The sequence below is a fragment of the Typopeltis vanoorti genome, chromosome 13 (genome assembly GCF_054136105.1).
Source record: "Typopeltis vanoorti isolate ZY-2024b chromosome 13, IOZ_Tvanoo_1.0, whole genome shotgun sequence".
Classification (NCBI taxonomy): Eukaryota; Metazoa; Arthropoda; class Arachnida; order Uropygi; family Thelyphonidae; genus Typopeltis; species Typopeltis vanoorti.
In genome coordinates this window covers 35,883,417-35,911,409 of record NC_143561.1, presented here as the reverse complement: position 1 = coordinate 35,911,409, position 27,993 = coordinate 35,883,417, and the positions used below count along the sequence as shown (strand labels likewise).

The 27,993-nt window shown below is 33.0% G+C and overlaps 1 protein-coding gene, 1 long non-coding RNA gene and 1 other non-coding gene across 5 annotated transcripts in view; 2 read left to right on the top strand and 1 right to left on the bottom strand.

Annotated features, from left to right (window-relative positions):
- The window catches only part of homer (protein), a 450,806-nt gene that overhangs the window by 159,799 nt on the left and 263,014 nt on the right, over positions 1-27,993 (top strand). For 2 of the 3 annotated variants that reach the window (XM_090402481.1, XM_090402478.1), the window contains exon 2: positions 836-886. The exons of the other annotated variant lie outside the window; for it this stretch is intronic. In XM_090402481.1, coding sequence (XP_090258607.1) covers positions 836-886 — 51 coding nt within the window. The remainder of the gene's footprint in view (positions 1-835; positions 887-27,993) is intronic. 3 annotated transcript variants of the gene reach the window in all.
- Positions 1-27,993, bottom strand: part of LOC150100047 (uncharacterized) — a 196,276-nt gene that overhangs the window by 123,841 nt on the left and 44,442 nt on the right. The window lies entirely within an intron of this gene.
- LOC150100048 (U2 spliceosomal RNA) lies at positions 10,087-10,278 on the top strand. The gene has a single exon (XR_016549327.1). It is a non-coding gene; the product is annotated as a U2 spliceosomal RNA (small nuclear RNA).

The following is a 27,993-nucleotide window of genomic DNA, read 5'->3' as shown; positions in this document are numbered from 1 at the left end:
CGGTTGTCTCGTTAATAAAATTTTATCTTCGTAAACCCGCACCCCATTTACCAATTTGATGATGTGGAACTAAATTCACATTGCTGAGAATTTAAGTCATTTTACTTGGTTGAAAACTTTGACATATAATCTGTTTCCTTACACTTTAACCGAGCAGTCTTTTCTATGACTTACTTTAATCCAAAGAGCAATGGAAAAACTTAGTTCTATTAACTTTAAGACACAGAGTTGTGATTGAGGATGAGGGTTGTTAATTAAGGGACAATAACAATCAGAATAAATAAAGCTGCTCAAGAACGAAGAGTTAGGTTGGAGTTTGAACGTGCCTTCATTTTATAAACTCTTGTTCATTTGCCAACTTTAATTGAAGTAGCCACGATTTATTAGCCTTTGTTGAACGGAAGCAATCGTCTCTTGGCATTTCTCTAAGCCCTTGTGGAATACTAACCCTCGCTACAGCAAAGGGAACCTCATCTGGAAAGTCTTTAATAATTAACTAAAGTTCGTCATTATAATTATTCAAGATTAAGATTTATGCGATCAATCGAGGAGACAGTACTCTTTTATTTGCAGTTAATTTCCAGAAATTTGATTTACTGGACGAAATGGAATCTTCGCTAGAGGGCGCAACTAACTGTTTCGGTTTAAACTTGTAGTTTTCTTTATTTTTATTATTATTATTATTTTTCCCTTGTTCTGCTGTCAGGAAAGGTAAGTTTAAAGTAAGCAGAAGCGTATATATTCAAATCTGAACATATCGTATTTGTTGATATATCCTTTCAAAAAAAAATTTCCCTTATTTTTCAACTTAATCTACTTCAATTTTTCCTTTTAGTTGCTCTATAAACTTCTGCTGCTGCTGTTGCTGCAGTCTGCCAAATGGGGGGTAAGAGAATTTTTTCCTATTATTCTCTGCACAATATTTTCCTCTTTTTTTTTTTTCTTTTTTTAGGCCTTTAAAATTCCCCCCACTCCCTCGTCTATCTTACATTGTTTAAATGCGCACCCTTTGTAATTTTCGGATCAGTTTGAAACCCTCCACAGGAACCCTTAGCCCTTTCTAAATTCTTATTGTCAATCGGTCTTTTTTATGAGCCTCCTCTTTTGCTTTTGTCTATACGCATCTTACTTGTATGTTAATTTATTAAATCTGCCTCGATATCTGCAACAAAGCACGCACGTAAGTATGCCTTTCTTTAAACGCTTAAATGTGAAAAGGCTAACATTTCAAAGACCAATTACTACAGCTTTAAAAGTAGTCTAAGGGAAGACAAACGCATTAAGGCTAACTGCAGCTGTATCTTAGGGAGTTAGCCTAAGACTATTTTTTTGACTAGCGGGAATTGACATCACTTAGCTTTGGAGTGTTAGCCTTTCATTTAGAGTGTCCGCAAATACATTGTGTACTACAATTGTCTACACCCCCTGTCCAAGAAGAAACCGAACTTTTTTAAAATGGAAACTAGTGGCGCCACCTGCTGTATCTTTTTGTTGTCGAAAGCGGCAGCCTTCAATAGTGTTGTGTCAACTGTTTATGACATTTGTTTCATTAGAAGCCAAGTTATAGTGCCAGGAGTGACAGTGTGTTGTTTTGACGAACGGTCGGAAAATGAGTTTCAAACAGAGAGCTGCGATTGAACTTTTGAAACTTGGTAAACGTTTTACCAAAACGCATCAAATGCTTCAAAAAAGCATACGGTGATGAATGTTTATCCCGTACTCAAGTTTACGAGGGGTTTAAGCGATTTCAAAGTGGTCGTGAGACGATTGAAGACGACGAAAATCCGGGCCGTCCAAAAACTGAACTGAGCAATGTTAACATCCAAAAAGTACGTGATTTCATCAAAGAAAACCCGAAATCGTCCCTGAGATTGACTGAAGATGAATTGGGGATTCCAAATCAACTGTGGACAACAATTTGACCGAGAGTTTGGGCCTTCGTAAATTTAATTCACGATTTTTTCTCGACGACCAAAAAATGTATCGAATTGAACACTGCAAGGACCTTATTAAAACCGCTCGTAAGGACTCAAACTTCCTTGAAACGATCGTTATTGGTGACGAAACGTGGTGTTTTGAGTATGAGCCCGAAACAAAGCGTCAGAGTGCTGAGTGGAGACCACCAGAAGAGGGGCATCCGAAAAAAAAGTCGCTTGGAGAAGTGAAAAGTAAAAACAATGCTGATTGTTTCTACGATTCCAAGGGCATTATCCACAAATCGCATTATTCACTTCTCCAAAAGTCGCTTGGAGAAGTGAAAAGTAAAAACAATGCTGATTGTTTCTACGATTCCAAGGGCATTATCCACAAGAAATTCGTTCCGCCTGGCCAAATGGTCAATGGTGAGTTTTATCTCGAAGTTTTGAAGCGATTGATAGCGAGAATTCGTCGCGTACGGCATGAATATCGTGACGACCGACCGTTCGTCAAAACATACTGTCATTCTTGGCACTATAACTCTGCTTCTAATGAAACAAATGTCATAAACAGTTGACAACACTAAGGAAGGTTGCCGCTTTCGAAAACAAAAAGATACGACAGGTGGCGCCACTAGTTTCTTCTATTTTCGAAAAGTTCGGTTTCTTTTTAGATAGAGGGTGTACATCTAGAAATCTAAAAATATTCGAAAGTTTGGAACCCAAAGGTTTCAAATGGGAGAATTACAATGGGTATAGTTGGGCTGAATGATAATTCTTTGTCATTCCTAAACTAAAGACAAAGTATCCACTTGTGCCAACTGTTTGTCTTTTGATGAGATACTAATGATTATTTGAAACAACTCCACAACTGCAAGCTGTTTCAAATAATATGAATATAATCAGAAATAATTGCTGTAGGACCTCGAAGATTGGTTCTTCTGAAATCTGTTTAAGAAGGGCTGATTTCTTAGGTCCTCCTCGAGCAATCCTTTGCACATCCCAAGTAGTGCGAAAAAAGCTAAGGGCTGTCTTTAGCTTGTGGTCTGACAAATATTTCTCATCCATGCAAGGAACTATAATTAAAAATATATTTAGAGATCTAGATTGTATATCCACCTAAGAGCTCCTCTGCTTCTATTAAGTGTTTTCTCTTCTTTCTTGCCAGCCTCGATGTTGTACCAGTTTTCTTTTATGTGTGCTTACGTGTTTGTAGAGTATGTATAATTATTTATATTCCTTTTATAGTTGTCACTTAATAATACTCTGAGTAAACATTTATAAAGGCAGTTTACGAAATATCTTATATTTAACTTCAGTGTGGTCAGTTCTATTGGCAGATATGAGTAGAAAAAGTGTTTTTCCCGTGACAGCATCCTTATTATTATATATCGGAAGACTTCAGCTTTTTTATTATTATTATTATGTAAGGTGCCTCCATGGAGTCAAAAGACTCATCGCGGGAGACCCAACATTGACATACTAGCCGTTATTCACACAATAGCTGTCATACTTCCCCTTAAACTCATTCACAGATGAAGCATTCACAACCACCTCTGGCAACGCATTCCACCCATTCACAACCCTCCAAGCAAAAAATCTAGTTCTAACACCCTTGTTAACCACACTCTTACACGATCTCCAGGGATGACCCTTCGTTCTCTCCCTTCCTTCGCTGGTCTTAAAAAGGTTATCAGTGGGACAATCACTTCTTTATCCCTACTTGTCAGTGTGTTCCTCAATAACCATGGAATCTGATGTGAAGTTGGCAACCTTTGCAATATGCCCTCGAAACTTAAGTTCTCTGTCCACGATAACTGCCAAGTCCCTAACCTCATCAACCTCCTGCAGTTCAGTTCCATCAATATAGTAAACAGCATGTGATCTCATCCTCCCGAAGTGCATCACCTTACACTTGGCCACATTAAACTGGCAGCCATTAAGCAACAACATTTTATAAATATAAAGAAGAGAAGAAAATGATATAAAATTACCATAAAGGTGCATTTTTTTTCATAATATTCGTGTATAATGTCAGAATTCATTATGGCACATTGAAACGAGAACTGTGTTATAGACGTGTGTGCTGTAAACACATCAGTTTGCTTTAGCCTATTTCACTATTAGAAATGATCCCATAGAAATACATGAATATGTTTCTGTATACATCCAAAGTAGTGTATTAACTGAATTAAATTTTTTTTTCGCCGATGCGAATGGTCTGACTGAGATAATCAGCCAGAATCCAGGCATAACATTCTGGCAGACGTGTGTGTGTGTGTTATATGTGATGTGTGTAATATAGACTAATTTATATCGTGTACTGTTCAACAGCTTGATGCCAATTTTTACTTGTATCTCTGGCTTTGACTCTAAAATAAACGATTTGAAGGCACTAATAGTGCTCTTTATGTATCTCCTGCTCTTAAGTGTGTCTGAACGTATGTAATAAGATTAAAAGTCACCACCGTTTCAACATTCTTCATTTTAATTTTATTTTGAAATATTTCCTCACTATACGTTGGATATAACTACCTTATTTATAACAATTATTTAACAAACATGACACAGTATAATAACCGAAATGGACTGTCTATACTTTACGTAACCTCGAACTTGATTAGGAAAGGGAGGCTAAATGCCTCTCTGATGTTTCTTGATTTCAGAGAAATGCTTGCGTTTGTCCTTGAGCTATAAATTAAATGAATCTACTTTAAGACGCAGTTCATTATTTCTAGTTAAGTCTTTTTCTCGATTAAAAGATTAAAGATTAAAATAGACCAACGATATATTCGTGGAACGTCTCTCTCTCAAGGATCGACGGCTGTCTCTACATGATACATTGGAAGTTGCACTTATTGGTTTGGGTACGCCACTCTTAAAGAATCGTAACATTAAAAGTTTTCAGTCTTATGTGCTAACTGTTGACAGTTCTCTCACCTATACTTCATCATGATCAACTCGAAATCTTGGAGATAAATTTAAAGCACTCTTATAGCAGTGCTCCCAGAATACTTTCGTTGGCGCATGTGTCAAACCGATTGATTTATATGTATTAAAAAAAAAAAAAAACTGTACAATAAAAGACATTTATGTGAAAATAATTGAAGTTAAGTGGATATCCATACAGCTGTCAAAAACCAAGAGTGGTTTTTTTTTTTTTTGTATTGTTTTCATGGTAACACTTTAAAACGAAAAGTGGAATGTGGGTATTCTTGTATAGTACGATCAGAGGCGGCTCGTGCATAGGCACTACGGAACTGCAGCACCCCCAATTTTTCTCGATATATAAATATATTTATTAATTTATTTATATTTGCTTGTAATGTTTAATTTTATCATCAACAATCCTCTACAATTCTCATGTTTTGTATAAAAAAATAATAAAAATCCATCTTGTAGCACTTAGGAGGGCGAAGGACGCTAGCGACACTGTGTTTTCCACAGTGTCATATTGCTACGCGCGCAAGCATACACGTCATAGTGAGCTGCGAGCTATTAGCGTAATGCGGCACTGTCCGTCGCGCAGTTCCACTGTTGTTTATATGCAGTCTGCGCCAGTAGTAGAGTGTTCGTAGTGCTTATCGTGTTTACTCCATCTCTTTAAATATTTGGACATTACAATTAAAAACATAACATTTGTTATAATAATTTTTAAGTAATTTTGAATTATACCAAACTGTATAATTTTATCGATAATAAACAATATTTTTTTCATGTTTATTTGTTTTAATTTTTACCATAAATTTGATATTTTATCCAAACACGTATACACTGTACTTACAGTGTGTATATATATTTAGAAAGTTGCAGCACCCCCCTCGATTTCAAGCCACGAGCCGCCACTGAGTACGATTCTAATTTCATGTATTGATTACTCTTGTTAAGACGGTTTTCCTAATCCGAAGGAGAGAATTACATCAAGGACGTAACAACAACACATAAATTAGAATTCTTTGTGTTGTTTTCGCTACCAATGTACCACCTTAATTGGAGAAAACACACAAAGCTAGTTAGGATACTAATAATGAGCTTTCTGGTCGATACGATCCAGTCTTAGAGAAAAACGAAGTGTTTCTTGGTCAGGCACCAGTTGCTTCCATCAACCGCTTAAATCTCTTCCGTTCTTCAGTTCCCTAATTGCTTTCAACCTGCAACGAGTCGGATTAATATTCGCCTCGCTTGCGTTTTTTTCACCTTCTTTCTACTTAATGGACCAAAGAGAACATCTGGAGGCTTTATGCAATCTCTGTGCTACTAATGATGCCGACAAGATTCGTGGAATTGGAAAAGAGTTATTGTTTACCAAAAGACTAATTTATTTTCTAATAAATCTTCGAGGCATTAAAGAAACTTTCATATCACGTGTTTTATGAAAGATATGGTCCATTATAACAACAGTTCTCTTTTTAAATTGTGCATTTAAATACATTATTTTTTTAAGAGCACTTAAAATTATATTGCATTTATTTAATGTTGAGTCGTTCTTTTGAGTTTTATGCTTTATTGTTATTATTTTTAATTAGCATTATTTGAGTTTTCCCCGTTATTAGAAGCCTAAATAGCTTGAAAAAAAAAATGCTATATATTTGGTCTTTTCTCCGAATTATATAATAAAAAAAATCTTATAATAAAATCTTATCACACGGGACTATAGATTTACAGCCTTTGTATGTGAGAATCATATAAAAAATAATAAAATAAATGTTTAAAAGTTTGGAGGTCATTCACCTTTTGGCGAGAAATAATGCGAATTTATAGAAAAACTACATAGTATTAGTTTTAATACTATGTAGAAAATTACAACTGTCATCTGAATTATAAATTTATTTCATTTAGTAGCGCGTGTACATCCTTACGATATTGCTCAAAGCTCCACTCCGCGGAAGCAATGATAGTTAAGAAAATTATAAATATATATTTGTAATTTGATTACAGTTGCATTTTTACATGTACTTTTGCAGTTCGGCTGCAGGGCTTTAACTGTTGATTGGTTTTCTTGTTCAACGAGTTAAACGGAGCATGCGCATTTATTCTTTATGTATTGGATCGTTGCCTATAGCAACATGTTCTAATTAAAAATGATATTTCTTTATCTGTTGAATCACGTGATCGTATTGTACTGTATCTGGATAGGTGAATAGATCAAAATTACGAAATACTTGATTTATTATTTCCTCAATTCACAATAAAAGTGTGATTTTGAACCAACATTTTTTTTTGAAACTTGCATAGAGACATAAATTCTGTTTTAATTACGCACGTTGGTATATGTTGCTTTATTTAGTTGAATGTTTGTAATAGTTCCTCCGTGTCATTTGTTTCATGTTTTCCGACATCTCTCTGAGAACATAGTGATACAAAATAAAGGGTTACAAAAATAGATCCTCGAATATAGATATTAAAACTAGCTAAATAGCTGCTTTTTAATATCCGCGTGAAAATATTTCTCTGCATCCTGTCTAATTCCAGATTTTAACTATTAAATTGAAACAGCATACTGTACTCTGACTTCCGTATTTTAGACTATTACTAATTTCTATTTCTGTATTATGCTAATTTCTATATACAAGGAGTTAGATGAAAACACAAAAACCGTTTTAGTAGGAAGCACTATTGTAAGTGAAAATTCTCTGAGAAAATTAAAGTTATTTAAAAAAAAAAAAAAATGTATATAGGATACGCAATTTTTTTTTGTCTGACCCACGTCCAAGGTTGTAAATTTCTAACATATTAGTACTATGGATAAGCTAAATGTTAAATAATTTGGAAAACTGTTCAAATAGACTAAATACTCTAGGTTTTTTTTTTTTTTTTTTTTAATAACTACAGGTTTCCCAGTAAGTCGAGTGGTCACATCTACTATCTAAAGGTACTCACATTGTCAGTGTAATATATCATATTTTTAAGAGAGTTAAAGTAGGTTCATATAATATCAATTCCAAACGATATTTAGAGTTGGTAATTAGGATGCCTAATTAAAAATACACGGTGTACCCTTAGTTTATTATTGATAACAATAAAAAAAACAATCTCTTACCCTAAAACGCGAAATATACAGACATATATAAGTATGTAATATACAGTTCGAGTCTCCCTTAGATATGCTTTAGAGTTTTAGAGAGATCAGGGTCTCCCAAAACGTCCTTTGGCTATTTCAAGTTTCTACAAAAAAAAAAAAAAAAAAAAAATTGACTCCTGAGAGACAAAAAAAAAAAAAAAAAAAAGCAATGATAGCGGCTTGTAGTTCGTATATCGCATCCTCTGATATGGCCTTTCTCTTGTAATACCACTGCATCATCGATCACCTTAATCCTACATTTTCTGGACAGTGATTTTCTACTCAACAATCCAAACACGATCGAATATTGCTCCAGTTTTAACACATTTTTTCTTGTTCCTTCAGTGAGGATTTGGCATGGCCTGGAGATTGTAAACTATCCTTTGTTTCACATAGATATATGTATTTCAATGTGTGATTAGCTGTATACAGAATAGAATAGGGTACTGTGATTTAAATAGGACAAGACATGAAAGTATAATAGCGTGTTTTCAAGACAAAAGAAAAAAGAAAAAAAGTTCTTACTTTAATATAAAAATTCCTGTTCATTTGAATCTAGAAATGGTCCCTTTTCAAATAATCTCCTATCCATGACAATATACACTTATTCTTACCCTATAGTCAGTTCTTTCAACTGAAACAGCCCATTTGGAGGTAGAAGCTCTTTAAGATAGCCTCCGGTGGAACTAGGAGAACGACATTCTTTTGAAAGCTTTTTTTTTTTTTTTTTTTTTTTTTTTTTTTTTTTTTTTTTGAGAGGAAGTCATACTGCCAAATCAGTACTCTAAGGAAATGTTGTGCACTAGTTTTTTTTTTTTTTTTTTCATTATGACTGCGAGAAATTGTGTGATGGCAACATACATGATTAAAAGTATGTCCAACTTTGAACAGTCATGGTAATATCTTTGCTATTTTTTTTTATTTACTTTGAATTTATACTAAAAAGAAAACGGCTGTTATAATGCACGTTTCCCAAATGCACTGAAACGAAAATTAAAATAATAATAATAATGAGAAAGTCATCTAATTTTCGCATGTCACTTTTTCTCAATAGGTAGCGCTGAGGATAGATGAGAAAGTGAAATGTGTGTTATTTTGCTATATCAAATTTACATTTTGTTACATCGGTTCGAGATAGATTCACATAGACGAAGGAACAAGCGATTACACTCTTCCACGAGACCTGATGTTAGGTTAAACAACAAAGATGCACCTATATACGTAATGTTTTAAGTTATAATTAAAATTTTATAATGAATGTTATTAATCAAAATTTGAACCATGTTATATTAAAAAAATCACGCTGTTTAATATTTGTCAATATTCCCCCTCCCAAGATCACAGTATGATTTCAGTACATGATTATTAGCATTTGATTATAAAAAAACTAAGCCTATCTCAGTTTTACTAGTATTAAATACGTACTAAGAGTAAATTTAGTAATTTAAATTAAATTAAACGTAATTTAGAGCAACGATCTAAAGATTAATATCTTTAGATCGTAATCAAGATCTTTAAATTAATGAAAATAGAGAATCAGCTCGTTCCAATCATATACCATTACATATAAAAATCAGAGAGCTGTCGCTTGGGATCTTTGAAATAAAAAATATATATTTCTCATTTATAATATTTGAATTTAATAGTTACATTAAGAATTTTAAATACAATATTATTTTAGACGAATTTAATAATACAGATTTACTTTCAAGAGAATTATACTATACTCGCTAAGAATCTCATAAAATGTGTCTTGCAATTCTGAATTTTTATAATTACAGTGATGTCATCATTCAATGATCGAAGCTATCAAGATGACATCTCGAGTGCAATATGTACAATTATTTATGGTTTGGCGAGACGAAGTCTGTAATTAAAATTCAGCAACTCTTTAAAAGAAATGAACTGAAACCAGTTCAAACTTTTCTGACAGCTACCCACAACAACAACAAAGTACATTTTACATCTCGATTCAGCACACACACACAGTGTATAGGCAACTACGCGGAAAAGATGGAGTAAGTCCCAAAGCACTTCACCGCCATCGAAAACTGTATATCTTTGTGTCCCGTATCAGATATTAAGCCGATAAGAACAGGTTATACACTGATATCTTAGACTAATGACCGATAAGAAAAAAAAGTGTAGCATCTATTATTATTATTAGTTTAATATCTCATACGGTCTCCACATTTACACCCAAATATTAAACTGATTTCTGGAATAACAATGTGTGTAGCTTCCTCCACCTTTACTACGAGTTGCCTGGTGTTGCAATACTACAAGGTCAGCTCTCTTCATCTCGGAGGTTAGGTGAGGTTGTTTGGGTTTACTGCCAAAGCTACTCAGGCTATGAGCCCAGTGTATTATATCTGTTAATTGCGTCGGTTTTTATGGCCGGTTTTCTTGTTTTGCGGATGAAAAACCCGAGTTTCCGGGTCATTAGGAAGAAACAAGAAAAAGAAAAACACAAAATTTTTATTTAATTTCACGAGTGTAGTTTCTTTTATTTTTTATTATTATTACGTGACACCTCCAGAAGTCCAAAAGAGTCATCGAGGGAGGACTCCACAACTCTCTGTTCTCTACCACTCAATCCACCAACTACAACGAACCACAACTACACCAACTCCATCTACTGCTTACCACCACCACTCGTTGCCATAAAACATAGAAGGATTCGTTCTTATTCATAGGAATAACAAATTCTGTTTACTACGCCTGTTCTTTTGGAAGACAATGAAAAGTCCATGTATAGTGCTAAATATCCCATTCCCCAAGATGTCATACTGCATTGATAGAAAAATAAATAGCTTTCTTGCACCACTAGATACAGCACGGACCACACAGTGTTAATTGGCCTCCAGGGAATGAAACGTCCTGCATAATGATATACAACCCCCCCCCCCCCTCCACAGACACTATACTAATTTTACAGTTAAAATTAAATCGAAAACATTCAAACTAACATGCTGTATATATTTAAACCTTTTTAAACATATGCTCGCTCAACGCAGGACATAATATACTGTCAAGGGCGTTCCTTCTTGAAGGGAAATGAGGGGTGTGACATCGCCTTATATGAACATGTTAAAGCTACGAAATTTATGAGATAAAAAACTGCCACAAATCCCTGTAGTTTAGTGAGAATCTCTATGACACTAGATCAGCGAAAGAAAGAGGTTTGTAGTCGTTGCCTTCAGGGCCTCCTTATCTATTGGGCTAAATGGACTATAGCCCAGGGGCCCATTGATCCAAGGGCGCTTATAACCGGATATGTTGAATTTTAATTCAACATATCCGGTTATAAGCGCCCTTTTCTTGCAATGAAAGTTATTTACTTAATTATATGTATTATTTAATTATTGCTCAATCCAATGTGATTAAGACTCCAATTTGTTTAGCCCAGGGCGCTCAAACTTGCTAAGATGGCCCTGGTCGCCTTAAAGAACGTTTTATTTATTTATTTAATTTTTTTTTTCAGCTGTTAATCTTTAACAAACAGACAGGTAGGTTTTCTATAAAAAAAAAAAAAAAATCGAAAATTTTTTCCTCAACTTAAAAAATTCGACCCTTTATACTCACCAAATTTTATCTAGTAATGCTCATTAAAAAAAAAACTCCATTCGCGTGCCTACATATAGTAAATACGCGTTGCTATATTTAAGTACAAGTGCGCAACTTTCTTGGTACACACTAGGAAATAATACTATGTTAGAAGCATGAGATGATAGTTGCAGTCTACCACTCTCTCATCACAAGTCCAATCCATCGGTAATAAATAACAAGAGGTGACAATTAAGCATGACTATCAGCTGCCTATTAATTTCTAAAAATAATCGCTAAAAACGAATTTGGCATGAATATAATTTTATTGAAATTATAAAATTGGAAAAAAACATTTATTCAAGATAATAACAAAATAAATTATATACACAATAAGTTATGCCATCAAAGAATGCAATTAAAAAAAAAAAAAAAGAAAAAGAAATTTTGCAGACATGATATTTTAGATGCATTAGCGAATAACAGAGGGCGCGCAGCTCTGATGCTGTATGGATAGGTCATAATAATAATAAGAACCTGATATAATTAAAAGAAAATAATAAACTTATAATTTCATTTTACCATATCTTCTTCCTTAACAGAAAAAAAAACAAAGATAATTTTAAGAAGAAATGTTTATTTTATTGTTATCATCCATTATGTTTTATTTATATTTTTCACATCAAACGCATTTCCTGTAATTATTAGTAACACTATCGATTATCTATCACAAAATTTAATATAGAATGTACAAAAATAAAATTCCTCCAAGTAAGTAGCTTTCTATAGTAGTTGAAAAAGAACATTGTAGTTATCATTAATAAACAGCATTGCATTAGTCCTTATAAGGACTGGCTTAAAGGGGAGAAACAAGAATGCTTTTCATCTTTCCCCGTTATCTGTAGAGGACAGTGTAGGATAAGGTGCTATTGAGCTATTACAGCTCTGATCATGGCAGGAGGGTAACAGCAATAGCCGAGCCTCAGTTAGAACTTCATTGGCTACAGCATTGCCATCCATTACCCTCCAAGGGCATTGGATTGAATGAATGAATCACCGACTATGTAAGTAAAGGTGACATCTCAAAAAATCGGACGATCTCTAGGCCACTCCATAGTGGGCGAAAGACCGTCCTAATCTCAGCGTTGGTTCCACTCAGTGACGGGCTCCCCGACCACTGAGCAGAACCGCTCAAATTCCGAAGAAAATAATTTAATTCACCGACAAAGCCCCTCAGCGGGCCGTGCCGGAGAACACTTTCCCCGGGAACTCAAAGTGCTCCCTTAAGGCAAAAACCTTAAGAGAGCGAACTCAAAAACTCATCGCCCAAGGGGGTAACAGCAACAGCCGAACCTCAGTTAAACTTCATTGGTACAGCATTGCATTGTTGCCATCCGTTACCTCCAAGGGCATTAATGAACCAATCGACCGCATCTCACGGTCGATTGTTCCACCAACAATATTTATCCATTTTGTCATTGCATTAGATTTGAAAAGGACTTCCTATAATAATAAAGTATTCTATTTTCATTATGGTGTATTCTTACAGAATGAATTTTCTCGCCGATCTCACAGATTACCAAAAAAATTAATTTAATTTTCAATGCAAATATTATTGAAAAATAAAAAAGATTAGAAATGAAGTGACTTTAGGAAGTTTCGCTTGGAGACTCTTTTAATATTTATATCAAGCAGGATAAACATTCTATTTTAAAACATCAAAAGTAAAACACGGTTGCGCTGAATTAAAAAAAAAAAAAAAAAAAAGAGGAAGCGTCAGCCTCCGGTAGATAGCGCTTCACCTATATCCTAACTACTAATCTTTTTTTTTATTATTTTTTTATAATAGATCCAGCTTTTTAACCTCTCTCTTTGCAAAGCAGTTTCTATTTATATGTTTGATGAATTAGTTGCGAAATAAATGGAGTCTGGCTTATGTCAGAGGTCTCAGATGAAATGGATAATACATGAACGATGTTTTTATTTTATTTTAATTTTTTTGTGCTACTTCCTCATGAACTTACCAATTCAAACCAATTGTGTAATTAATATATATATATAAAAAAAAAGACTGATTCAGTTTCCACAATTTATTTTGCACTCTCTGTGGTTATTAACGAGATCGGTCGGTTTAACTTCATTTATGATTAAACAAGGGGGTTTCATATGAATTTAATTTTTTTTTCATAAAAAAATACAAAATTTTTTTCCACTCCGATAGTTAGATCTCTTTGGTTCAGAATGTTTAGAAAAATAAGCATACATGCCGAGAATTCCAATAAGTACTCATTATATACTTAATAAATCTTTAAAAACATATATGTTTTTTGTATTGTATATTGTATGGATTTTTTTTTTTTTTTTGGCTTGATGGGTGAAGCAAGTGCTCTTTTCATATTCCCCGTTATCTGTAGAAGAAAATGGATGGATGGGGTAATATAGAGCTATAAGCTCTGATCATGACAGGAGGGTAACAGCAATAGCCGAGCCTCAGAACTTCATTGGCTACAGCATTGTCATCCATTACCCTCCCTAGGTACCCATTTTAGTCCCCTCGTACGACATGCATGGGCTACAGGGGATGGTATGTAAGTAAAGCCCTTTCTAAAAATTAGGTTATCCCCCCCCCCTCTGACCACTCCCTACGAGTGGCCGAAAGATCGTTCAACTCAGGGTTGTTTCCACTCAGTGACGGCCACCCCACCACCACCGAGCAGAACCGCTCATATTCGAGGGAAAAGCATCCACCGACAAGGCCACACCGGAGAACACCCTCCCCAGAGACTCAAAATGCTCTCTCAGGGCAAACTCCCCCGAAATCTAAGCCTCCCCCTCACCAGGAGCAAAATTCCGGAAGAAACCTAAGAGAACGAAACTCTCATACCTCTGCGTCCCATTTTAGTCGCCTCTTACGACATGCATGGGTTACAGTAGCGCTATTATTATCCCGGCCACCACACAGGGTATATTGTATATATTGTATACAATTAATTAACTTTCGTTTCTTGAATATTATGTTTGCATATCTTTTATATAATAATAATAAGAAGAAGAAGAAAAAAAATTAATGCTAATCTACTTAGAAATTAGTTACGTATGTTTGCTACCTGTTAAGTTTTTCTTAAAGTAAAATTATATATTAAACTAATCCGAAATTTTAATTTCGGATTATTAAAATAATCAGCATATCGAAACTTTTTTTTTACATTTTATTTACAAAATAACGATTGCAATATTTTCTTTTTTTATTTAGTTATTTTTTATTGTACTTTATTATATTGCTCTGATTGGCTGAAGTGTTTTCCCTCTATTTGTGGTTAAATTTAAATTTCACTTTCTTTTGGAGCATCTGCTGAATAGCTTTTTTTTCTCCCCTTCTCTGAGATGTAGTTGACAAACGCTAAACGAACTATGAAAAAGAATGCGCTTTCCCTCAAATGGTACGGTCCCCTGCGCTCGGCACATCTGCAAAATGCAGCTGTTACAATATCCATCAAAACGAAACATGGGATGCTACAGATGTGCTATCTTCGTCTGGTATGCGCACCCAAGTCAACGATGGTTATCTAGAAATATCATACTCGTGCAGAATAAATCAATTGACATATGCATTTCCTTACCCAGTAGCGAATAGAACACCTCATGGATTTACTTGACTGTGACTAGTAGTTTTGTGCACTGCATTATTCAGCGCGTTTGGCAAGACGTAAAAAAGCAGAACTCTTGAATATATGCAGATTGATTGTACAGACAGCAACAATCAAACTGTCACTCCACCAAGTTATTTCTATAGTACGCCTACGGAATATGAAAAAAAGAATGTCTTCGTATGATCAGTTAATCTGATTGGTTCTTTCAGTTGTTATTCGTACGGTTTTAGATTAGCAAACATCAAATTGAGGTTGGAATTAACATTGATAAACCGCAAGGTATTCTGGGAATAAACTCATAACGTTCGTATAGTTTATGAACAAACCAGAACTTTATATATATATATATATATATATATATATATATATATATATATATATATATATATATATATATATATATATATATATATATGAATGATTTTCTTCGGAATATGAGCGGAATATATATATATATATATATATAAGAAAAAGATTATTTTAATTTGAAAATAGTTGGTCTTTCTTGATTTTCTGAAAATTTGGTTTAATATCCTAAAATCACTAAACACACCTTTTCAAATCTAGAATTATTTTTATATTTTTGAATATGCTAGTTGGCCATCCATCACCCTGCGAGGGTAATGAATGATGGACGGCCATGCTGTACCAATGAAGTTTAACTGAGGTTCGGCATGTTGCTGTTATCCTCCAGGGGCGCTGAGATTCGAGAGTTATGAGTTCGCTCTCTTAAGGTTTTTGTCTTAAGGGAGAAATTTGAGTCTCCGGAGAAAGTGTTCTCCGGCACGGCCCGCTGAGGGGCTTTGTCGGTGAATGATTTTCTTCGGAATAAATATATGAGCGGTTCTGCTCGGTGGTGGTGTGCGGGTGGAAGGCCATCACTGATCACTGAGATGGACGGTCTTTCGGCCGCTATTGAATGGCCTAGGGATCGTCCGAATTTTTAGAGACGCCTTTACCTAAGGCCCTAACTGAGGCTCGGCTACTGCTGTTACCCTCTTGCCATGATCAGTGCTTTAATAGCTCAATAACACCTTATCCTTACACTGTCCTATATATACAGATAACGGGGAAGATGAAAAGCATTCTTGCTTCACCCCTTTAAGCCAGTCCTTATAAGGATATTGAAATTATGTATTATGTAACGTGGTGGCTTAAAATGAAAAAACCCTTTGGAATACGAGACTGAAACAAAATATCAGTTGACGTTTAAAAAAAAAAATGAAGTAAAATTGGAGTGAGTAACGATAATATACGCATTTTTACAAATTGTAAATTTTCTCAACATAGTAGTACGGTATTTTTTTTTTTTTAATTTCTTCTAAAATATGTTTCCAAATGATGATAAAACTTCAGTTTCATAGAAGTAACCAATGATCTATATATACCTAAGCAATATGACATGAACGGATGTAAATATTCCTCTTTTGAAATATGAAAAGTACCACCATTTTTCACTCCGATTTTTCGACAGTAAAATCTACCACAAGAGCCGTATTGGTATATTTGCATATGGCTAGATCCGAATTTGATTATGAATTCCAAAGCTCATAGGCTCGTCTTGGTTCCCACATAAAGCACGCCTTCTTCACAATGCAACGAATGCCATTGTTAGCTTGGTGACAACTCCAATCTCTTTCAGCTCTCGTTCCACATTTGTAATCTTGCTTGTCACAAACTATCAGCTCTGCTATCCATCAACTTATTCTCGTAATATCCGCGCACGTCAGTTTAAATAGAGTTCCTAATGAAATCTTCTCTTCTTGGATTATCAAAAATCAGAAATTCATGAGATTGATTTTCTTGAAGAATGTCACTGATAGGGGGCGCTAACAACGCAACTTAAATGTTAACGTTTTGGTTTCGTGTTTGTTCCTTATATGTAAGGACTGGCCTCTACTGTTAGTTTTTGTACTCAAGTTGTTTAACAATTATTATGGTGTATTAAACAGTTTCTGTGTTGGAAACCATTTCATTAAACAGCAGGTGAAATTTCCTATTTTTTTTGTTCGCTTTTTATTATTTTCTTTAGCTTTATTAATTCATTCTCCCTCCCTCGGCACTGTTAGTTAATTTTGTTGTCTAAAAATAAAAGGAATATCAATTTTCCTTTTTTTTTTCATTTTCTTTGAATTCTATATCTGTGAACAGCATCCTGTTTTTATTTCATTCACTCTAGGGAGAATATCGGACATTCTTAATAATGAAGCACTCTTTATCTGCGGTTTTTTTTTTCTTTTTGTTGCGCTTTTTTTAATTAAAGTGTGTTTCATTGTTTATAAACATAAGGGAAAAAACATTCTGTTCTTCTGATAGCAAACAAAACGACTCTCATAAAAAAGAAAAGTTCTTGTATTACATTATAATTAAACACTTTAAATTCATTAAAAAAAGAGCGTGGTTTGTCATTATTTTTAAATAAAAGTAAGAACATTTTCTCATTTACTAAGAAGAGCATATTTTATATTTTATCATTCAGATTAAATATTTCGTTATTCAAAGGAAATACAATTTCTATTTCATTAAACCAATGAGAAAGTTTTATCAGACAATTAATTTGTGATTTCATTTAATCTGGAAGATTATATTTCATCTTTATACTAAAATTTCAAAGAATTTTATCAGAAAACCCTTCCTCCCCTCCAAAAACAGGTAATTAATAATATCTATACATATTTTTCACTATACAAAAATGTGTAATCTATACGTATTAAAATTACTGTATATATGAATTAAAAAATGTTAATCGCCATTTATTGAGTCAACTGCTGTACTCATATGTTTTAATTTTTGTACTCAGATAAGTTAATTTAATATATATATATATATATATATATATATATATATATATATATATATATATATATAAACTACCAGGAATCAGCAAACATGACACGTGGACTTCGCTACACAGACTATAATAATCTGAATGGAAGCAAATAATAAATTTTATCAATTCTTTTCGATTACAAGGCTATATCTTCGCTGTCAGTATTAAAAAAAAAAATCATGAAAAAAATAGTTGAAAAAATATCCACATATCTAGAGAAATTCGATATGATATTCAACGCGAACTTCATAAAAATAAAGGAACCAATATCTTATTGGGTGATCTTTGACATAATCAACTCATCCCTAGACAAAAATCGCACTGTGTTTTCACCACCTGCTAACTTCTCTAAAGTTTTGACACAATTTTGACAAAAAAAAAAAAAAAGTTGGCATAAGAGGAATATTCCACAACTGACTAGTTGGTAGACTTTCTGAAAATCAGAGCCAACGTTACAAAAATAAATCGCACCTACAGCAACAAAACTGAGATTAATTGTGACATTTCGAAGGGACAATTCTGTCATCATGCCTTTCTAATATTTATGTAAACGATCTATCCAACCTACAGCCATACATAAAGACTCATCAATAGGCTTACAACATTCGCTAACAGATTTCAACATAATCACTGATTGGCTCGTGCGTAATCCTGTTGCAATAAATAGCAATGATTATCAACTCATCATATTTAGAAGCCCTAAGTATGGCTATAGATCTCTCTCACACATATCACTGAACTGTTATACTTCACATTGCCCAAAGAGAGAGAGAAAAAAAAAATTGCGCATATTATTGTATGAAATACATTACTTACAATACATACCAGAAAAATCATACAGATCCCTAGGTGAGTCTATACTGAGAAATTGAATATCTTGCATGATTCTTCACCGCAATACTTAATGCAAAACGCATTACAAAACAAACCAATGTAAACAGTAACTCTGGAGTGCTTAAATAGATCCCCTCTTTTTCATCCATCAACATATACCAACAATAGAATTATGACTATAACAGATCTTAGTCATTACACTATCATGGTAAAACACTACTTTTCCAGAAAATATCGAAAAACACCGTAACAACTCCATATCAAATCAAACATCAGTATACAATATATATTACAAGTAATTATAATAATGCATATGAAAAAACAACCCATCATTTCTATGGACCAGATTTATTAAATAAGCTAACATACAGTATGAAGAACCTAACTTCATATGTTGTCCTAAAACTTATGGTTCCTATGCTCAACATGCGGTAGTAACAATGTTTAACATTAAAGTAACCGCATGAAAAAAAAAAAAAAAAAAAAAAATCGTTTTATTGGACTAGTGAAATTACCCATTATAAAGTATACCTGTTATTAAAAATAAATAAATAAAATAGCCTAATCATATGCTCTAATGACACCTAAAAACAAATGCTGACTTCGAAAGATGTGAAACAAAATAATAGATTACTGCTAAAAAATTGTAATCTATTATTATTATTATTATTACGTATAGTTAAAATGGATGTCCTTAGCATTGTGCAAGAAATGTATCAAAAATGTAATAATTATAATATCTTAATTGTACACATATCAGTACTTTTGCACACATAATAACAATTAATAATAGTGTTAAACACAAAGTATATCTACTATACAATTAGTAGTGGTCTAATTATATACTGCAATAGCAGTTTTCTATCTATTGTATATTATTTAGATATTAAGAGAGCTTTATTGTGGAATATAATTTTCATATTATGATATGTTAATTTCGATATTCAGAGACAACTTTATTATTATATATTTATTTTTTACGTAACTCCCAGCCACGAAAAATTGTATACCTATAATACGTTAGTACTCTGTGTTGGATGAGGTTTAATTTTCTATCTATTTTATAAATTTTACACAATACACAAAGTAAAACCCCCACTCTAGAGAATACCAAATATGAAAGTTTCCCAATTCACTTTTAAATGCTGTGTGGTGTGATTTTAGAAAGTACATTTTATTTAAATCTTGAATTATAAGTTACACTTAAATATAACTTCCCGTTATTATAAAAATATAAAAGTGCTATATATTAAGAGAGATATAATAATGATAAAATAAATTCGAACCGATTGTTTTCAATTAACTTAAAATTATTATAATAATTACTAATAAACTAAAACACCTAAAAGTAATTTTCATACGCTATTTAGGCTTTCGTTCAGATTGTTGTCATTTGCTATTTGTACCTGATGGTGAAGATGTGAACATATGAACAAAATTTGGTTGGTTGAAATCGTTCATCGTAACTTTAATAACGAAATTTATTGAGAAACAAATATTGACAAAAAAAAAAGGCCAAAAATCAATAGTCCAGTGAGTATGCGGTTGGATTGTTATCCATTTTTAGTAGATCATCTGTATTATTAGTTTTCAGAAATATGTGAAAAATAAGGCATTGAAGAATAGAGACATTGTGCCTCATTCCTGTCTTGTTTTACGTGCACGTTGTCGATAACGTGTAACGTCATCGCGATTCTATATATATTTACTTTAACTACGAATATAGCAGCGCGAGAAAGACTTAATCCCGTTGTTATTATACCACGTGTCCATTGTTGTGTACAAATGTTACTGCAGGTGAGTGTCAAATGTTTATTTACGTATTTCTGAAGCAAACCGCTAGGACGATCTAAAAACGAATATAAATTGGAAAAAAATTTTTTTTTTCTTTGTTTCCAAAGAATATTTAAATTTACAAACTCTAAATCTCTTTCATTCTTCTTACACCAATATATTTAAATATATCGAGTACATTGAAAAGTCTTTTGTAGTTCACTATTGTTAGTTAGTCCCGAGGAAACTTTTTTTTTTCATCCAAAAAATCGTTCGATTTATAACTCTTGACGGTTTTGAACGATTTTTCACTTTTCTAAAAAGAAACAACCAAAAAAAAAAAAAAAAAAAGGCATTTCTTTGGATCAATATCTCAACAGACTCTGGAACTCCAAAAACAGATTGTGTTTGTGCATCGAGTCAGAGTGTAGCCGGATGGAGATAGAAGTTATTCTGCATTGCTTGATCAATCATCGGAGTTTATGACTTGGAAATATGTGGGGGGGGGGGTGTATTTTTAAAAAAGATTAAAAAAAACAGGACTACGAACTTAAATATATATTTTAATAAATTGGATAAAAGCTTAAAAAATCGTTTGGAAGTCGCGTGCACGTTTATTTCATTGTTATGTATCTCACTGAAGTAAAGGAAGTACATTTCTAATGTCAGATGACTTCCTGTATGGTCGTCTGCTTTTCCAGTATCGTAATGAAGTACATTGGAGTGTAGTCTTCTTATAAAGTATTGAATGACTCTTTTTTATGTAAAAAAAAAAGAAAAGAAAAGAAAAGCTATCTTTCTTTTCTAGGGAAATATGAACGTACACTAAACTTAAAGATATCCACAATTCCGACGGAGAAAGCGCGGCGGGAAGGTGGGGGGGGGGGATACTATCATAAACGTGACAGTTGCAGTAGGTTATCCGACTTTTCTATCTGTTGGGGATATATTTTGTCGTTGATGACATTCCATGTTTCCTTATGGGAAGGAAAAGATACGATCATCAAATGAGAGGGCATTTCTTCAAAAAAGTTACTCTCCATCTAAGAAATCTTTAGATCATGTTTCTTCGTTGTCGAGCGAAGAAAAAAAAAATCGGGAACGAAGGTAATTTTTGCAGATTTTTTTTATTTTTGAGATTCAATCCCGAATTCATTTTTAATTCAGAATAAATATTAAAATTCAGAAGATTAAAAGAAGGCAGTCATAAAGATATGTCTTGTTAATATTAACATCTTTAAAGAAGATAAGACTGAATACAAACGATCGGACGGGAGAATTGGAATTCTCTGTCTAAGTATTAAAAAAAAAAAAAAAAAAAAAAACGGTACCCCACACACACATTCAATATCAAAAATCTGAAGTTTATAACTTCCTTTACTGGTGGACCTCCGATTGGCCTCGGGATATTTGAATTTCCGAAGATTCTTAAGCCTTTCAGAAACTGTAGAATATTGCTTGAATATCCCACACATGCGCAGTTCTTTGCTTGTGGTATATTTTCTATGAAGAGCAAACGAATGCTGGAAGTTGTCTGCATTTGTGCAAAATAAGTAAAACTAGCGTAATATTCCTGTTTTATCAATAATAATGAATAAATATTATTCATGAGTATAAGTTTAATAATAATTATCTAAATAGTTATAAAAAATAAATAATTATGTAATTATTACACTAATGAAAATCTGTAAGAAATGAATCTTCACAATTCAAACATTACAGACACAAAATATCGCTTGCTAATCTCGCGCATGCTCTCTGAATTCTAATTGTAATTCTAATTCGACTGCCAAGAATGGAAAGTATACAGACATAAATATATATATTTTTTTCTTATTTATATAATTATATAAATAATAAATGTATTTATATTATATAATTATAATATAATTATATAAATACAAATATCTTCATAAGAATATTAAATATGCATATAAATTAACGAAGTTACCTTATACTTTTATTATTATGCAGCAAAGTTTCAAGTTTATATTTGCTTCTGTTTTTTTTTTTTTTTCATCATATTTGCCGTACTTCCCAACTTGAACAACATTAGAGTATTAAAGATGTCTACATGGTAATCATATAGATTAGTTCTGTATGTGGCACGCGCCACTAGAAGTTCTTATTTCGCCCTTCTTTCTCTTGTATACTTCGCTATCTGTCTTGACGATATTTAATTGGTTTATGCGACTGGGGTGTGCCTTTAGCTAGCAGCCCATAAATAGCGAAGCTCTCGATTCACAAGTCAGAGAAAAGTCGTTTGTATTCTCGGACGTAATATTTGATACCAGGGTGGTGGTGGAGGGGGGATTAGACTAAGGTTTATGTGTTGACTTAAAGATGTTTTATTTTAATAGCCGGTATGGGTGTGGTTTTCTCCGAGTTTTATCTTTTTTTGTTTTTCTGAACTACCCGTACACTTCTTTCATATTTGATACGCTGTCATCCGCCCTGCTTGTCTACCTCATTTTAGAAATAATTACAAATCCACAGTGGATTGTACACACGAAGATCCTAATCCAACTCTGTAATTAACTGAGAAATAGATAGCTACGCTGTTTGCGTTTGTTGAAAACAAATATATAAAAAAGAAGCTACCAAGAACGTTATTTATTTAGTACTACATCGAGTTGACGTGTATTTAACACACTGCTTGTCTTATCATTTTGTAAACGTTTGTTCACTTGCATTAACAGCTTTTTTTATTTCTCTATTTATTTTATCTTATTAATCCGCCTTTGCTATTTATTGTTTATCTTAGCCGATTTGTTTTATTTTTTTTCTCTCTGAAGATTCTTACACTTTCAATTATTACATGTCAGTCTTCCGTTTGTTTGTTTAAATTCATTATTACATCAAGAGTGCACTTATTTTTGTATGTATAAAAAGTTGGATAGATGTATCATCATATATAATTCTGTACAGTTTACTTAAATATTTTTATCAATATTTATTTTAGAAATAATATTGTACCTTATATAATACCTGTAATTTATTAACTTTCTTTGAAATAATTTGAATTATATCAAAATTTTTTTTGTAAATATTTCGCACACTTCTAAATATTCCATATCATAATATTTGAAATTTTAAAAAGTCATAATGTTTCGTATTTTTGCTTATCTTTTTATATATCTTTTTATATATAGAATTGTAACGATATACAATGACAAGTACTGAGATAATGAAATTTATTGCATAAATATTTAAAAATATAAAATTAATTTTATAGAAAAATCATTTTTATAATAAAACAGCGGGTAATTAATAAAATATTTTCCACTACTATTGTAATGTTTCGTGATTTATTGATTTTTCTATCATGCGGTGTTATGAGAAACTGTAGCACAAACTACTGTAATTTAGTGGATGGTTATCTTGCGTCAATGACCCATGAAATGAGAAGTCTTCATGCATAGCATCGTTCAGTGGGGGATTTCGAAGGTTATTATTCTAGCAACATTTGATGTTGGGGTCAACGACAATGTACATATAAAAATAGAGTTTCTCTTGTTCATTTTCGTAAGATTTCGAAGTTAAGTTTAGAAAACAAAGCAAAAAAATAAAAATAAAAGTAGAGTTTGTCGACTGTGTGTTGTGTGCGTGTGTGTGAGAGAGAGGGGAAGAAAACAGGTACAGAAATATAAAAGTTAAAAAGTAATCACAATTTTTTTTTTTTTAAAGTGCCTCGTATCCTTTAAAGATTTTTCACTTAGTCCTGAAGATATCACATTTTGGGAAACGCAGCTTTATAGGAAGCGAAATTCCGACATCCACAGTCTCAGTGTGGGTGGCACCATTTCTCCAAGTTTGAGGTAGGGTTCAAGGTGACCCACATTTACAACGCCCTCCCATTTCCAACCAAATTGCTAAGATTACTGCCTGTACAAAAGCGTGGGAACTGGTCGCGGTGGGGGGGGGGGGAAGGATTTCTCTCGTGCGATGTCTTGGATTTAATGCGCGAATTTTGTACGTAGAAGATCGCCGTATGGTGTGTTCTTTCTATCATCTGGCCACCATTTACATTCGCTGTCTCCTTCTCATAGACCTTTACCAGCAGTCACGAGCTTCTCGTCCTCTCGCAAATTGGAATTCTATACATGGAGGTTGTTTCTTTTTTTAATAAATGGTTTTACTTCGATCTGTTACCGGGTTTCCAAATTTCCTGTCACATGTCAATCCGTGTATATTCTGTTGTCTGAGTGAGTCAATCTTTATATTCTCCACAAGCACAGTTATCAGCACCACTTTTTGAAGTCGTTCCGCTCAACTATAACAATGTTGGCAGTACTTTCTTTTTCAGACGTTGTGGAGCAATAAAAAAAAATAGAAAAGCAAAGAAAAGAGAATAAATAGAGATATTATGAATAACTCGGAAAGAGAAAGAAAAATGGATAGAGGGAAGGAGAAAGAGAAGAGACACGTTGAGATCTGCAATGCAAACAGGAAAAAATCATTTATTTAATTCTCTCCGGGACGTTTACAAATGCATGTTTAAACTTGAAATTAAAAAAAAAAAAAAGTTACGTTACATCGATTAGACGTCATCTGTCTATATGTATTTTCCCATAAAAGCTTATTTTGTAAACAACCAATCAAATTTCTTGCTATGTGATATAGAGGGCAGCATTGTAACAACTTAACTAGTAAGAATCGACATCGGTATTTAGCGATTTTTTGTTTTTACGGAATACGAAGAAGCGAAAATGTTTAAGAGCGCCCCCTATGGTTTCAAACCGGACCTCTTCTGGTACGCAAATAAACCGCATCGTATACTCTGTGATATATATATAAAAAAAAAAAAAAAAAAAAAAAAAAAAAAATTCTTAGGATAAAATCACGCCCTTTCACCTTTTAGCTAACTCGACCATCTTGCTATTTCGTCTGTCAAGTTCCTGACAGCAAGACAAGTTTCCAGTCTGTTGCAGTGATTTCATCTTTTCCACACTGACTAACGAGCGTTCAGGCAGACTCTCTCTCTCTCTCTCTCTCTCTCTCTCCTCCCCCCTCGTCTTTACTCTCTTTATGGAATCCACAGTCTCCAAGTCTGCATCATGACGGAGATCGTGTGTGAAAAATGACAGGTTCGGGAACCGAGGAAAAGAAAACGCTGTGGTTATAATTAGACACAGGTTCTGCATCTAAGTCACCATCGATCCAAACTAAACGGATAGACAACTGCAGGCAATTATTTTGTGACAACAGGACACAGATGGCAAGGATTTAAATCCTTTACTAGCGCTTCTAAGTTTAAAATAACAAGCGATTAAATATTTCGTTAATAATTATTGAAATCATCGGTCTGGAAAATGAAAGAATAAAAATGAATTTATTGTTGTTAGACAAGCAATCAAAAAAGAAGTTATACAATTAGTATTAGACAAAAATGAAATCGTATTGATAGTTACGTACCTTTATTAGTACTTATTATTTAATCAATCCTATGTCATAAATGTGTAATGAAAAATGATGTTTATTGTTGATTAATAACAATAAAAGAATTTATTGGTACCTAAATGAAACAACTCGCATCATAAACTAACAATTAACAGCTTCGTATTTTGTTATCTCAGCAGATCGTCTGCTTTATTAATTCATTCTCGTATTCTATTGTGATTTTTCCCTTCTGATTGAATTGCAAATACTTCAGTCAATTTCAAATCCTAATCATATTAGCATTAATTAATAAATAATATATTCAGAGGACACCAATATCTGTAATCCAAACATCTCTTATATCAACAAAAATATTTCTTTGAAGTTTTTTTTCCCCTTTTTTTATTACCATATCAAATGCTTGATACTACACGAACTAAAAGGATTGAATATTTTAATTTTGTACATTCAACAGCTAACAGATGGCGCTTCATTTTTAGCATATTTCTATTTGGTTTTTATTAAACCTTCTCCGAACAGATGGAAGAAATCAGACAACTTGTATAAATATTGTGATACATAAATTTCGTATGCAAATTGATGCGTATTGATTTATTTAGGGAGAGTGACAGATGGCCTTGAAGAAACTGCGAGTCTTCCCAGCGAGGAATGCCTTTACAGTGGCTTATGGTAGGATTTGGGGAAGCTTTATATGGTATGCCAAACTGGTGATAAGCGTCAGTAAATGTGTGTGCACGCAGAGAATATACCGCTTGAATTCTAAATGTAAATCATTAGATTTTCTGCCACGTAAATTCCTGTAAGCGTAAACAGCTCAGGAGTATTCTTCAGGGGTGTTTAATAATCAAGTTAGGCTCCCTTATTTCTGTTATTATTCAAGATTTTGAATATTTAATATGATACAAAGACACATTGATTACCATTAAATATTTTTAAAGTGTAAGTCTGTTATTTATTTATTTATTTGTCGTTCATATAATTCTGCTCTGAGTAAACAGATTTTTATGAAATTTGGTATATGGGATTTTTATTTAAATTTTTAGTGACAAAATTAGGCAAAAATATATTATATATTTACTGTTCAATTTGTGTCACTGTACAAGTTTTCTTCTGATTGGATTAATGCTACAGTGCGAGTAACTAAAATCACGTGACTAGTATGTTAGTTTGGTTATCTGAATTTTTTCATTGATGCATGAGTATATGATTAAATGTATATAAAACAATATAATTCGAATGCTTATATAAAACATTATAATTCGAATATAGAACTGCAAGCATTATAGAAATTTTCCTGTAATTTTAACGGAAAAGCTTATCAAAAATTGTGCACGTTATACACCATAATTGAAAAATAATAAGAAGAATTGAATTGCAAACTTTTACGGTTAGCTTTTTGGTAATAGTATGTATTCTCCTGGACTTTTCTGATAGTTTTATCTCACTTGAATAATGAGGAGGAAATTTATATTTATTATATTTATATCCGAACAGGCGACGTAATAACAGTGTTCTCATTATTATAATGAATGAAAGGGTTGCTTTTAAATTCATTTCATCTGGAGATTTCACCAAAAATATTAAAACAAACACAAGTTTAACCTATAATACATTAGCACCGTCCTTATGCTAAGAATTTTATTTTTATTAATTATATTTTTGTATTTATTTTTTACATAATTCAGAAGCCCTGTTCTAGAAACCAAACATGGACTTTTCCATCTACTTCAGTAACTGGAACCCTGGTCCCATCTCCCACGTAAAGACAATCGCAAACATCCATGCCCACAGTGGGATTAGAACTCGCAATTTTGGCGAGAGAACAGATACGTTAACCAACCCACCGAATTGTTGCATCACTGAAACTTACAGTTAACAAATGATACCAGATACGTACTACATGTTTTGGAACTCATATTTAGAAGTAGGTATATTTTTCTTCATTCTTTGAAAGAAATAACCCCTCCGCCCTTGACTCTCGCA